We start from the raw sequence: 14,342 nt of genomic DNA, 5'->3' as shown, positions 1-14,342 counted from the left end.
AAAGGACAGACAGGGCCGCGGGTTGAAGCCAAGGTGGGCGGGGCGGAGGCATTGGGGCTGCTGCTGGGCCAGTGAGGGGTAGTGTTAGGGATGAGAGATGTGTATCTGATTGTCTACTGGACAACTTCCTCTGGGTAAACCCAGAACTTTCTCTCAAGATTCACCTCCCTCAGCCCAGGTGGTGTTTACTTCTCAACTGTCACTGCTTCATCTATCCTCGGATTCCCCTAAATCTGTCACTGTGAGGGGATAGAAACTAGAGACAGTTCCAAGAAAGCCCTGAGGCCTGAAGTACAGACAGTCTGCGTCAAGACTACAACTTCCAGAATCCTTTGCGCGCGGCTAAGGGGCGGTGATTTGGTCGCTGTCTCCCGCTAAGGGAGGAGATGGCAGAGTCCTCGGGGTCTCCGCACCGCTTGTTGTACAAGCAGGTGGGCTCGCCCCACTGGAAAGAAACTTTCAGGCAGGTGAGTGTGAGGTTTGGGTTGTCATCACTTCCCTAATCTTCCCAAGGACCTCTGTCCTCAGTGTGCTCGCTTCAGCATTGGTTGTGGAGCAGGTGTCCGGTGTGCCTGGCCAGCGAGGTGGATCACTTGCTATAGGACTGGGTCCTGGCCGCCGTCCGGGCTGTTGGCCAGCGTAGGTGTTATGCTATCCTAGGATTCGACTTTGTTTTAAGAGTCATGACAGCAGTAGCAACAACACCACCTAGCGTTGGGTTACAGAGGGAAGCACTCCGTATGTATACGTCGAGTGAGATAGAAGTTATTTCTCTTCTGAAGAACATCAGACAGGGTTTGGAGAGTTCAACTTAAGCTCCGCCTTCTTCCGAACTCAAGTAGTTCCTTCTAAGAAGCAGCTTATCTCCCTGTTCAGCAGTCTCAAAAGGGTGGGTGTATTCCAGAACAACCCAGAAAAACAATCTTAATGCTGAACATGTTGTATGGAGTAGAGTTTCTCAACACTGAGTGCTGACGTTTTGAAGGAGAACGTTCTATTATGGGAGGTGGTTCTGTACAATGTAGAACACTTAGATGCAGCAGCCTTGGTCTCTCCACCTACTAAATGGCACCAGTCAATAGCAGTTCTTCAAGCAGAGCTGTGACAACCACTTGGGAACAAAAACTGTCCCGAGTTGGGGGTGGAGAGATGGCTCAAGAGTCCTTATGCTTCCGCAGCAGACCTGATGGCTGTAACTCCAGTTCCAAGTGGTCTATTGCCATCTTCTGGCCCTGGTGTGTATCAGCACTGGTGTGGTGCACATAAACTCATACAGGCACACACATAGACACAGGAAAAAAAAATTAAAAACCCATACCAGGGTTGTAAAGTACTATTGTACAAGAAGACCATTACTATAGCCATTTGTACAATTCCAGGAATTTAGAAGCCATATAAATGTCTGAAGTTAGTCTGTGCATACAGTTCCTTGTATCCAACTGTCTTCTCATAAGATAAAATATGAAATATAGGAATGTGTGTAATGTAACCCATCGGTGTGTGGAGGACTTGAGGCTATGAAATTTTGCGTCTTGAATTTTCTTATATTTTTACTGACTAATTGGAGGGTTTTCTTTTTAGTGGAATTGACGTTTTTCTTCTTAACCAATACTGCCCTCCCTTACCTCCCCAGGGATGTCTGGAGAGAATGAGAAGCAGCAGACACAGGCTCCTGAACAAATATCGCCAGGCTGCAGGTAGCACGCCGGGGTCAGCTTCAGACAGACTTCTTGTGCAAGAAGTAATGGAGGAAGAGTGGGCTTCTTTGCAGTCTGGAGAGAATTGTCCGGAGGCCTTGCTTCAGGTCAGTCAAGGATCTCTGTAGCTAGGAGACAGCTGACTCCATGAAGAACTTCTGGTGACCTCTTTGTATCTGTTTGTTTAGGTCCTTTCAGTCTGCTCACTTCCCCAAGCATGATTCTCACCGTCATTTGACTCAGGGTTTTTTACCTTCATTCGAAATATATCGATGGTTCTGCCATACTACATGCATAGTAGGCATGAAGCAACCTTGCAATATAATAACTTAGAAAACTAAAGGGAAAGAAAATTTCATTATTGCCTTTTCCATCGGAAATTTTGACTTGCTAAGAATGGGTTAGGGACCTCTCTTTAAAAAGGATGTCTACATTCTGATTCTAGTTGATCCGAGTGTGGAGCTGTGTGTCGGTAGAAAACCCGTTACAGTGTATCAGGAAAGGTTATGGGTTGGCATCAGGATTTAGGAATTCTAAGTTTAGTTTTACTGACTCACAACTATTACTGTTTCTGTGAGTCTTAGTTTTTACATTGACATAAAATAGAGAAGCTCCCACAAGCATTATGAGAATTAACAAAACACGAAAACCTCTGAAGCCATCAAAGCTCTGTATAATAATGATTCATTTCCCATAGCGTTATGTGTCCTACACTATGCTAATTGGTTAGCGTAACATCACCACAGGTAGTACTTAGAGTAGGCCTCGCAGGTCGGTCTTAATCCAGCTTTACAAAAGCTAAAACAGCTTTTCAAAGACCAGACTTTATCACACGGCCAGCCTTAGAAGGTCATTTACTTAACTGCTGCCTGATTTTGTCTCCCTTAAATTTGGTACTCTTGTACTTTGATCATTTGTTGTTAGTTCAGCTTGGCCAAATTACCAAACTGTCAGCAAATTCAGCATGTGGACCAGGCCAATTTTATCCAGTAAATCTGTGATCTTTGAGTTACAAATCCTCGTGAGACATGGTGGCCAGTTAATACTTCATGTGGAGTGGGAAAACACCACTTTCTCTCTGCTCTGTCTCTGTTTATGTCTTGCTCAGGGATTAAACCCAGACTCGTGCATGCTAGGCAAGTGCTGCTCTACTGAGCCACACCCCTGCCCTCTGCTCTCTTGTAGTTGGAATTGCCACTGGACCTAGCTGTGCTGCAGGACATCGAGCAGGAGCTGTGTAATGAAGGTAATCCCAGGCCAGAGTATTCCCTCCCTATGAGACCGACCCTAATGCTGGCCTTTGCCTGGCTCAGGATTAGGTTTGCTGTCTTAGGTTGTTTTGCTGTTAGGGCTTAAAGCTTGGGCCGTGGCTGTGGAGGCAAACACTGAAGCTGTATCCTAATAACTGGGATTATTAGCTCTTGTTTGTTTGTTTGTTTGTTTTTGTTTTGTTTTGTTTGAGACAATGTTCCTCTGTATAGTCTAGCTGTCCTGGAACTTGTTCTATAGACCAGGCTGGGCTTGAACTCAGAGCTCTATCTGCCTTTGCCTCTGAGTGCTGAGATTAAAGGAGTAAGCCACCAACTACCTGGCAGAATTCTTATTTCCTATTCTTCTATCTCTATCATCAGTTAAGCATCCTGAAGTCTCTGTTGAACTCTTAATTGTTGGCTGCCTCTCTTCCCAACAGTAAGAGATTCTAGGGTCGTAGGTTCTGTGTCAGGAACTTCTTATTCCATGGTACCATTTCCTCCATTCAGACTACTGTGAAAGATGGGATCAGACAGAATATTAAACGTAGCCTCACAGGTCACATAGCTAGTCAGCGGTAAAGTTGGGAAGTGGTTTCCATGTTTATTTCATCCTGCCTCTTGCTGCCATGTTAAGCTGAACACTGTGGCTTGTGCCTGTAGTAGAAGCTACTTGTGACTTAGTGTAGAAGGTGGGCTTTCAGGAAGATGCCTGAGCCCTGTAGTTTCCGGCTAGCCAGGGTAGCACAGAGAAACCTGCCTCTCTGGAAAAGAAAGTTTATAGTAAACTTGTCACTTTGCGTCCATGGGCAGATCTTTACATAGACTTATCCATCTTTTATTGATTGCCTGAAATCTTGTGAGCATCTGCTTCTTGAGGTTCTTATAGCTCTGTGTACAGGTCTGCATCTGATTTGTTGTTGTTGTTGTTTTTTGTTTTTGTTTTTTTTGAGACAGGGTTTCTCTGTGTAGCTCTGGCTGTCCTGGAACTCACTCTGTAGACCAGGCTGGCCTCGAACTCAGAAATCTGCCTGCCTCTGCCTCCCAAGTGCTGGGATTAAAGGCGTGCGCCACCACTGGCTGGCCAGTTCTGCATCGTATGTCACGGTGACTTATTCCACATAGCTTTATATTGACTTGGCTCACATTTATCTGTAAAATAGAAATAATAGACCTGCCCTGGATACAAGACAACCTCGGGCTTTTTGCCTTGCAGAAAAGTCCATCATAAGCGAGTACGAAAAGGACTTAGAGTTTGATGAAAGTTGTCTCAGCAGAATGTTGGCTGAGTGGGAAGCAAACTCCCTCATCTGTCCTGTGTGTATAAGGTAAGAATTTAAAATCTTTTTCTTAGCATTATCAGTTCTCATCCCCTACTCCAAAGTGTGTGTGACCCCACCTCCACACCCAGTTTATTGACCGGAAGGTAGAGGGGGCCAGGTCTTGTTACTATAATGATCTGGGAATCCTAATTCTATCTCTAGGTACAACCTGAGAATAAGGAACAGTGTGGTCACGTGTCCATGTGGCCTGCACATCCCTGTTCAGGTAAGTGCCCACACCAATTCCCCACATACAGACTGTATTAAAGGCCCTCTGGTGGGTGGTTGAGGGCAGTACACATGTGTAGCAGTTACCTTTCTTGTCACTGATAAGAAAGCCAGCAGAGGAGAGGGGACAGTCCTTCATGGCAGAGAAAACATGGCAGAGGACTCCATGGAGGTGAAAGCCAGGACTCAGTATCTTGGCCAATAGGAAACAAGACCTGTTCTTAGCAGCCTATGTCCACCAGAAAGACCTTATGTGTTTGGTCTGCATGTATGTCTGTGCATTATGTGTGTGTCTGGAAAGCCTGGAGGTAAGGAGAGTGTGTCATATCCCATGGACCTGGAGTTACGGGAGGTTGTGAGCTGCCATATGGGTGCTGTCATCCAGGGTCCTCTGCAAGAACAGCAAGTGCTCTCAGCCACTGCGTAGTCAGCTCTCCAGGTCCACTTTTTTGTTTTGAGGTTGAGTCTAGTAGTAGCCCCGGCTGACCTCAGACTTATTCGTAGCTCAGCTTCTGATCCTTCTGACCTCACCTTCCAGGTGCTGGGCTTATAGGCTTGCACCACTCCCTCTGGGCTTTATACTGCGCTGGGAATGGAGCACAGTGCTTCACGCTTGTTAGGCACTCTCTACACCTGAGCTACATCCCCAGTCCCCAGCAGTCTAAAGCTCCCAAGAATCAAGCTGTCAGTTGAGTACGAGGCTCCAGCTTTCAGCCTGCTGGTTATATAGTAGTTAAGATTGGTTGTGGCTGCACTTTCTTAGTCAACAGACCTGACAGAGCAGAAGCTTCGAGCCTATTTGGAAGAAAATGTGAATGAGCACAGTGTACACTGTCCCCACACCCCTGTGTTCTCAGTCACCGGTGGAACAGAAGAGAAGCCCAGTCTTCTGATGAACTGCCCGGTAAGCCTGCATGGGGCCCAGGCACTTGCAAGAGCCCATCAGCAAGTCGGTTCTGTTCTCTTGGTGGAGGTAATGGCTTAGAAATAGGGAGATGTTTAATACTTTTTTTTTGAGGCATTTACTTCACAGAAAGAATCAGCTGGGTGTGGTGGTACTTGTCTGTAATCCCAGTACTATTGAAGCCCAGGCAGGAAGAGTTTAAGGTCAGGCTAGTGTACATAGTGAGAACCTGTATCAGAAACAGATGTTGGCCAGGCAGGATGGCTCAGCGGGTAAAGAGCACTTGCTACGTGGCGGAAGCAGAGAACTGACTCCTCCAAGTTGTCTGTTGTCTCCCACAACATACGGTGTGCTTGTGCATCCACACACTAGAGTTAAATCATAGGAAATGAGTAACTTCAGTCAAACAGCCTGGTAAGAGAAGGGAGGAGTAGGCTTAGAATTGTGCCAACATTGTCTGGAAATTGGAGAATGACTGGACTGCATGCTTTTGTTAGATCAGGAGCAATAGCTGGATCTCTGTGCCATCAGGTCGCCACCCTGGCACTGCTTTTTTCAGATAGACACAGGACCCGAAGCACATTTGAGCAACACTAGTTTTGTCTTTCAGTAAACTTGCATAGAGGTCTAAGTCTGGCCAAATGGTAGCTCAGGTGTGAGGAACAGGACCACACAGGAGCCACCTGACTAAGAAACCTCGAGTTTGCTGTGGGAAACAGTACTAATATATATGACATATTCTCACGGCTCACAGGTCCCAAGCAGGGGAACTAAGGCATCGTAGACTGCTATAATATGCCAGAGATGTACTGATAACCTGACCCCTTACATGAAATTGTTCAGTATTTTTGGGCTTCAACTGTACCTGACTCCATGTTTTTCTTACCTGTTCACATCTTTGTTTCTAAGGACAAGGGCAATTTTTCTCCCACTTGTTTGCTTATTTTGACCTCCACTGTATATTGACTTCTTTCGCCAGTGAGTTTGTACGTGAGTAGATACATAATGTGTTTTTGTGAACGCACTGAAACGGAAGGAGAGTTGAAGAGGTGCAGGCCAAATGGACTCAGCCTCTAACTTCCTGGAAAATGCGTGCAGTGCTGAGATGGCTCTGTGATAAATGCCTTGCAGGCCCAAGGGCCCGAGTCTGGATGCCCAGAACCATATAAAAAGCCATGTAGACATGGTGGCCACCTAAACTCCCCAAACTCATGAGGCTAGGGGCAGAGATGTCTGAGAAAAGCTGGTTATGGACTAGCCAAACAAGGGGCTCCAGGTTCAGCTACAGTCCTTGTGTCAATGGAGAGCAATTTGAGGAAAGACACATGCCAACCTGAGGCCTGCATACTCATGCACGTGTGTTTGTGCGCTCACACAAACATACACACACACAAGCACACCAGCCATGTACAACTTCAAATAGTAGCTAATGTTAAAATCTGCTTTTGAAATACGTAAGGTCTACATAGCCCTGGGACTTGCTACATTGTACCAGGCTGGTCTCAAACTCAGAGATGTACCTGCCTCTGCCTCTCTAGTGCTGAGGATTAAAGGCGTGTACCAAGTTCTTTCGAGACAGTCGTGGAACTCAGTCTGTAAACCAGGCTGGCCCCGAACTCAAAAATCCGCCTACCTCTGCCTCCCAAGTGCTGGGATTAAAGACGTGCACCACCACTGCCTGGCATCAAGTTCTTTTAAATGTCAGTTTCAAGTAGGTGGTTAAGGGCTCTGTCTGCTGTTACAGAGTACTCGTGGACATTAATAAATCTTAAAAAAAATGTTCAGTTCCAAACCAAGTACTGGAGATGGGGAAGAGAGGTTCAAGCGCAAGCAGGCAGGCATGGCTACTGTGTGCCAACAACTCTAACTACTAGGGAGGCTGAAGTAGCATAATTTGAGCCCAGTAGTTCAATACCAGCCTGAGCAAAATAGCCAGACCCTAACCTCAAAGCAGCAGATGGCTGCCTAATTGTTCCTGCTCAGCCTAACAGACAAGCAGAGCTGTTGTGCATTCACCTTCAGTGCCCTGAAATGCAAAACAGCAGTGTAGCCAAGTGAATGGCAGTGAGACCAATGCTGTGAGAAGCCGTGCTTTCAGATCAGCACTGGCCAGGCTAGAGACTATTGTTGAGTAAGGGGTGTCACCACGGATGAGAAACTGAAGAGAAAAAAACCACTGAGCAGTCTCCAAGTTCAGTCCTGAAAAGTCTGGAGGCATTTGAAATTTTCAGTGTCATTAAGGCTCAAAGACAGACACATCAAGGCAAACGGTAAGATCCAGTGAGTCTTAGATACCAAGGATGAGGCGAGTATAGTGTGGATCACTTAAGAGGCCACTGTGAAGCAGACTTAGAATACGTGGTAAATCCAGAGGCTCACTGTCAGGCTCGACAAGCCCCAAGCTGTCGGGTTTTGCTTTCTGGTCTCTGGTTTTCTGAGGGTGCCTAGGCTTATAAACTACATTGCTGATGGCTTCAGTTTAGCAGAACAGGTCCATGAAAGCGGAGGCTTCTTTGAATTCCAGTGAATTAACTTGTAGTACACACGTCATGACTGACGACAACTTTTAGCCATGTAAGATCGAACTGTTGATGTTACACTAACTTGTTTTCTGTTTAATCCAGACTTGTGACACCTGGGCTGTGATCCTCTAGCCATCCTGACCTCACACTTCACTACTGAGCTGAGAACAACTCATTTCCTGAGAGAGCCCTGTACGCACAAGCCTTTTGTATATAACTGATTTTATATTAAAACTTTTCAAACATCTCTGCTCTTGGTGTTCTGATGTGGGCCAAAGAAAAATCTGAACTTTCCTGGAGATTTATTGGGAGTCAGATTTATTGTCCATCATCATGTTATACAAAAATCTACAAATAATAAATTTGTACAGAGAAAAAAGCCCAAAGGAATAGTGAATGGAGGTGTAACAGCAGTAATTTAAACTTGCTTCCCCCCGATATATTAGGATGACAGCCATTTTGAAGCATAATTCTGATGCCAAGGTAGCTTTTGTTCACTGGCCAAAGCTTGCCATTTAAATTAAGGCCTTCAGTCTCTGACAGTTCTACTGGTTCTTGACAAAACTTTTGAGGTCCTCAAGAAAGGTGATATATTCCTGGTGCTCTAGGGCTGTGCTGAGCTCCACCAACTCATCTGCAAAAGTGTTATCCACCCCTCGGTCCGCAAGGAAATCCATTAGGTGATCATACAAGGCCTGGGGAGAAAAATACATTTACTAGCTTGAAAAACAAAAACCAAAAGCAGTCTGGCCAGGTCTGTGGGCTGACCTTCCCATGTGGTTCAGCACACCCACGCAGACACATTCCCCTCTTGGAATGCTACTTCCTCTCCTTGAACGAGGACCCTTCTCTGCAAAAGCCAAGCACCCCATCTCAGCCAGCACTCACCCAGTCCAGGGAATCTGTGTTGAGTGTATAGTTTGTATCCCTCCACTCAGAGTCACCAGTGGCCTGAAAGCTAACTTCCTTGATAGAGAAGATATCACTCTCGGCCTCATCTTCGTGTCCAATCTGAGAGATACAGCAGAGGTAAGGGAGGCTCTGTAGTTCTAACCCTGTTCCCACCCCACTCTCACCTGTGTCCCGCCACCCACCACCCCATCTAATAGATTAACAGATCTTTCCTGTGTATGCTGCATGAAGGTCAGAAGACTCCACCCTACCAACCTCATCCTCAGGATAGTGACAGTCCAGGACAAGAGTCTTCTTGCCATCAGTCTTTGTAACTTCAACCACAAAGTTGGGAGTTGACGTCAGTTCTGGCTGGAGAGACAGGAATAAGTCAGCATACGCCAGTGCTGGGAGGGTGCACACACCTGGACCAATGGCCTCAGGAAGCTCAGAATGTCTGACAGCCACAGCCATTAGGTTACTATTAGCCATTTTTTAGTCTTAGGCTGTGGATAAGGCACTCAAGTCTTCCAACAGAGCACTAAACAGTGTATCAATCACATGGTTCCAGAATGATATCTGCCGTCAGGCACAGCTAGCTATTTATTCTTCAGGGCTGTTTCTGATTCCATTCACTGCAGAGCACACAAGGCTGCAGCACAGACCTGGACCTCCTTCCCCTCTGACTGTTTCGGTGCACGATGGAAGCCTGGAACATACGGGCTCTAGCTAAGTGACCATCTTAACCAGAAACAGCAGCAACTTCCTTTTACTGTGACCCAAGGGACAGGCCTAGGCAGTGGATGAGGAGTTGGGTACGGGCTAGGATAGAAGCACAGCAGGGGACTCAGCTCTTCATACACAAGACTGATATCTGCTTAGTTAGATAGCCTGGGGATCCTGTGGCCCTCAGTGGGGTATCTAGATCCAGCCATGAGGGCCAGCAACTTAAGGAAAAAATTTCAACTAGTCAAATGTTAGAAATATGTAAGGCCGGCCAGTGGTGGCACACACCTTTAATCCCAGCACTAGGGAGGCAGAGGCAGATGGATTTCTGAGTTCAAGGCCAGCCTGGTCTACAGAGTTAGTTCCAGGACAGCCAAGGCTACGCAGAGAAACCCTGTCTCGAAAACAAAACAAAACAAACAAACAAAAAAGTAAGGTTGAGCTGGAGTGACGGTTCACCCAGTAAAGGTGTTTGCTGCTGAAGCCTGAAGGCCTCCGTTCAACCCTGGGCCCCACATGGTAGAAGGATGCAACTGCCTCCTACATTGCCTTTACCTCCTACGTGCCCACATATTAGCGTTAAACATACAAATAAACATAATTTACAGTCTCTAAGCCCCACCACCCCAGCCTTCCTATTTTGGTCACACGACTAGAGTTGACTATCCACTTGTCATCTTTCACACTGAAAACACCCCCAATCAAAGTATCTGGATACCGAGTACTCCCATACTCCAACACAGGCAGGGGTGGGGCAGCCATAGCTCCTTTGTATTAAGAGGACACAGGCCTAAGCTCTACAGGGGGCCACACACTCTGAGAACACGGTCCATGCACAATCTACCTAAAAAAGTTCCTACTTTTTGGACAGAAAGATTGGCTGGCTGGAGTGTTACTAGCTTACCTCCTGTTCTTCAGCCTTCTGCCCCTGGGAGGGCTCCTCCTCCTCGCCATCAAATGTTGGAGGGATGCTGTTGTTGATGTTGAAAGTGACAGTGATCCTAGAACAGCAAGTAGAAGCACACTAAGGTACACTATTAGCACAGGAGGAGGGAGGCCTGCTGTGGCAGGGCAGGTGCGAAGGCACGATAAAACAATGTCTCCATCCTAACCAATGTCCCCAACCTAGCGAGCTGCACCAAGAATTAAACAGAACTTAAAAACAGCCTGGGTGCCTAAACCAACACGGCCATTAAATACCTTCTGAAGTGATCATACAAAGTGCTACAAATTAAATGACTATAGCTGTGGATGTAGCTGCCAGGCTGGTGTCCCGGGGGTCCTTCCAGGGAAGCCATCTGCTCCAGGAAGCCTCACACCCATTGCAGAGCAGAGATTCACTTTGCATAGTCACAAACTAGGAACTGAAACACCTAGTGGCTCTTCCCCATTTTGGGGGATTCTGGAGCTCAAACAAGCACCCTGTGTGTGCCTGGCCCGTGTGAGATGGTCAGAATTCTTATGTGATAGCACATGTTCTGAAATCAGATAAAATTCCTTTGCCTCCACACCTGCAAGCAGAAGTTCCAGGACTACACTGATTCAGCAGGGCCAACCAACCCAAGCAAGAGTGTACTGGGGGGCTGGAGAGATGGCTCAGTGGTTAAGAGCATTGACTGTTCTTCCAGAGGTCCTGAGTTCAAATCCCAGCAACCACATGGTGGCTCACAACCATCCATAATGAGATTAGATGCCCTCTTCAGGTGTGTCTGAAGACAGCTGCAGTGTACTCATAAAATAAATAAATCTTAAAAAAAAAAAAAAAAAAAGAGTGTACTGGGTGCTGGTTCATCTGGGCAATGCCTTGCTGCCACTTTGTCACCAAAAAAAGAATGGCAAGATGAACCAGAAATCATGTACAACCTGGGACAGCCCAGACTAAGCTGAGCCGGGTCAGTCAGTCTCCCTCTCTCTCGGTTTTTCTCTTTTTCTTTCTTTCTTTTTTTTTTTTTTTAAGATTTATTTATTGATTATATGTAAGTACACTGTAGCTGTCTTCAGACACTCCAGAAGAGGGAGTCAGATCTCCTTACAGATGGTTGTGAGCCACCATGTGGTTGCTGGGATTTGAACTCAGGACCTTCGGAAGAGCAGTCGGGTGCTCTTACCCACTGAGCCATCTCACCAGCCCTCTCTTGGTTTTTTAAGACAGAGTTTCTTTGTGTAGCCTTGGCTGTTCTGGTACTTGCTGGTAGACCAGGCTGGTTTAAACTCACAGAAATCCACCTACTTTGGCCTCCCAGGGTGATAGAATTATAGGCGAGCCCCTCCAGTGCTCAGCCTGGCCTTGAACTTTCTTTCTTTTTTGGCCTTTCAAGACAGGGTTTTTCTGTTTCTCTGTATAGCCCTGGTTGTCTTGGAACTCACTTTGTAGACCAGGCGTGCGGCACCATGCCCGGCTAGCCTTGAACTTTCTAATACACACACACACACACACACACACACCACTACCACTAGGCTTATAGGCCCCACTGGATAAAACTGCTTTCTTCTTCACTGTGCCCCTAAAGCACCGGGGATGGATCCTGGGGCCTCATGCATGCTAGAGAAGCACTCAAGAGTCCAAGTAGACTTCTCTAAGGAAGGCTGTGGGTGAATGTGTAACACAGAACAGCACAAACCAGGGCTTAACGGTCTTAGGGTGTGTGGTGGCACGTGCCTACAACCTCCGTACACAGGTGTCTGAAGGACCACGAGGTCAGAGACCCTGTCTCAGAAATGATCGGTTTAGGAAAGAGCTAAGCTTGCTAAGAACCTTCTACCTTTGTCTGATGTCCTTTCTACACTGTAACTTCTTCCTTAAAAGTTACATATCTTGCATTTTTAACTACTATAAACACAAGCCAGGTGGGAGTTCTAAACAAATGAACTTATCAGTACTATTAAACATTTATATATATATAAAAAAAGTCCCAGCCCTTAAGTCCAGACTGGGCACAGCATCCCTCATTAGTAACCCAGTGACTGTGCTTGCGGCTCCCAGACCCCCCTGTACACACTCTGGAGCTGCTTCAGGTTTCCTTAATAACCAAGCCACAGAAGTCTGTATTCGTTCACTGAATGCACTCTCTGGAACCTAAGAACTTTTCCAAGTAAATGCTTTCTTAAAAGCCATTTTATGGGCTGGTGAGATGGCTCAGTGGGTAAGAGCACCCGACTGCTCTTCCAAAGGTCCAGAGTTCAAATCCCAGCAACCACATGGTGGCTCACAACCATCCGTAACGAGATCTGGCGCCCTCTTCTGGAGTGTCTGAAGACAGCTACAGTGTACTTACATATAATAAATAAATAAATCTAAAAAAAAAAAAAAAAAAAAGCCATTTTATCAGCCAGGCAGAGGCAGGCAGATTTCTGAGTTCAAGGCCAGCCTGGTCTACAGAGTGAGTTCCAAGACTGCCAGGGCTACACAGAAAAACCCGGTCTCAAAAAAACAAAAAACAAACCCAAAAAAGAAAAGTCATTTTATTAAAGCACTGGGCCTACTGAGGCTCTCCTGGGGATGGCCAGGACAGGGTGCTGTAGTCAGGGATTCCTGACTTGAGAACCCAGAATACAAGCCCTGGGCCAGCACTTACTTTTCTCCAGCAACTTTGCGCAATAATTTAGCCTCCGTGCCGTTCACCTCCAGCTCCCAATCTCCAGACATCTTGGGAAGGGACTTGTGCTTCTGGATCTTCTTTTCTTCCTTAATTTCATCAGTCAAGAATTCAACGAAGGCCTTGTCTCCTAAAAGAAAAGCCAAGATGATCCAGAGAGAAAAGCCGGTTGCTTTAACCGATAGACCCGGACTGTATCTATTCTTAAGGCTGTTCTACGACGCTAGCCCAAATCACTCCTTAAAACGTCCGTTTCTCACTCTATAAAAACAGCAGGATATATTTACTGAGCTGAACTGATATTTATCATCGCCGGGCGAGATGGTTATTTCTTATCATGGACTCATTACTATTACTTCCCATATAAAACAAAAGAATTCCCAATTATCCTCTTTCTCGTCCCAAATGACATAACCAACAACCACACTTTGAAACCACGACCCTACGGACCTTGCTAAGCCACATTTCCAAGACGCGAGAAGGGGGTAGGTTGCGATCACGAGGGTCTGTTCCAAGCTGGGTCGCCGCACTCCGACTAGGGTGCGTGAACCTTACCTTCCGTGTGCAGAGCGCCACAGCCGCACGCGCAGGGAACCGGGGGCTGCAGGAGGCCAGAGCGCCGAGCGGAGCCGGCTCGTACGCTGAGCAAACCGAAGGGCCGGAGGCATGGCCGAGGCGCGGGCTGCAGGAGATGCCGAAGCGGCTGGGCCGGGATAGTGGTTCGGAGGCCCGTGGCGGCGGCGCCGAGGGCGCGGGGCACGCAACGCAGCAGAGGGAGCATCTCGGGGCGGACACGTGCAGAGGGAAGGACGACTGGGCCAAGGCACCGTGTGACCTCGCGCGCCGCCGGAAGCACCGCCCTCGCCGGGGGAAGCGCTTTCCACCCGAGGATTGCAGTCATCGGGGCCGGACCGCGCCCTCTGCTGGGAACCGCCAGTGCAGCCGGGGAGGCCTTGGACTCAGCTACCTTGACCACCATGTCGCCCTTGCTGCCCACTCTCTCCAATTCACCTGCTTTTCTCAATCCACACCAAGCTTTGTTACAGTGGAATGCGTTCAGGTTCACCCCAACTCGCGCAGAACCATATATTCAAAGATCACTTAACGATCTTCTGAAACCGTCTAGTTCTAGAAAGCTCAGGCTGACCTGCATGCAGCTGCTGTGGAGTGGACATCCTGGCCCCACGACATTAGACCCAGAATCCC

At 47.2% G+C, this 14,342-nt stretch overlaps 2 protein-coding genes across 2 annotated transcripts; one reads left to right on the top strand and one right to left on the bottom strand.

Annotated features, from left to right (window-relative positions):
- Positions 1-21: 21 nt before the first annotated feature.
- On the top strand, positions 22-8,170 carry Rpain (RPA interacting protein). Its single transcript, XM_021177022.3, has 7 exons — positions 22-467; positions 1,634-1,804; positions 2,883-2,943; positions 4,164-4,275; positions 4,432-4,495; positions 5,261-5,401; positions 8,026-8,170. Exons 1-7 carry the CDS (start codon positions 387-389, stop codon positions 8,053-8,055), a joined length of 660 nt encoding a protein of 219 aa, XP_021032681.1. The 5' UTR covers positions 22-386; the 3' UTR covers positions 8,056-8,170.
- Positions 8,171-8,224: 54 nt separating this feature from the next.
- C1qbp (complement C1q binding protein) lies at positions 8,225-13,987 on the bottom strand. The gene is made up of 6 exons (XM_021177021.2): positions 13,692-13,987; positions 13,116-13,266; positions 10,445-10,541; positions 9,091-9,186; positions 8,812-8,934; positions 8,225-8,618 (listed from the first exon to the last, which is right to left on the bottom strand). Exons 1-6 carry the CDS (start codon positions 13,915-13,917, stop codon positions 8,469-8,471), a joined length of 843 nt encoding a protein of 280 aa, XP_021032680.1. The 5' UTR covers positions 13,918-13,987; the 3' UTR covers positions 8,225-8,468.
- Between the last annotated feature and the right edge of the window lie 355 nt (positions 13,988-14,342).

Source organism: Mus caroli, unplaced genomic scaffold (genome assembly GCF_978045245.1).
Source record: "Mus caroli unplaced genomic scaffold, Mus_caroli_1 scaffold_13, whole genome shotgun sequence".
Taxonomy (NCBI): Eukaryota; Metazoa; Chordata; class Mammalia; order Rodentia; family Muridae; genus Mus; species Mus caroli.
Note: the sequence above shows the minus strand (reverse complement) of the source record. Positions and strands in the feature narration are given on the sequence as shown.

Excerpts from the sequence above, each read along its gene's own strand:
- Rpain (XM_021177022.3), top strand. The coding sequence starts at position 387 with ATGGCAGAGTCCTCGGGGTCTCCGCACCGCTTGTTGTACAAGCAGGTG. Across the intron at positions 2,944-4,163 it reads GCAGGAGCTGTGTAATGAAG|AAAAGTCCATCATAAGCGAG; the intron begins GTAATCCCAGGC and ends TTTGCCTTGCAG. Across the intron at positions 4,276-4,431 it reads ATCTGTCCTGTGTGTATAAG|GTACAACCTGAGAATAAGGA; the intron begins GTAAGAATTTAA and ends TTCTATCTCTAG.
- C1qbp (XM_021177021.2), bottom strand. The coding sequence starts at position 13,917 with ATGCTCCCTCTGCTGCGTTGCGTGCCCCGCGCCCTCGGCGCCGCCGCC. Across the intron at positions 13,267-13,691 it reads TGGCGCTCTGCACACGGAAG|GAGACAAGGCCTTCGTTGAA; the intron begins GTAAGGTTCACG and ends CTTTTCTTTTAG. Across the intron at positions 8,619-8,811 it reads ACACAGATTCCCTGGACTGG|GCCTTGTATGATCACCTAAT; the intron begins GTGAGTGCTGGC and ends TTTTCTCCCCAG.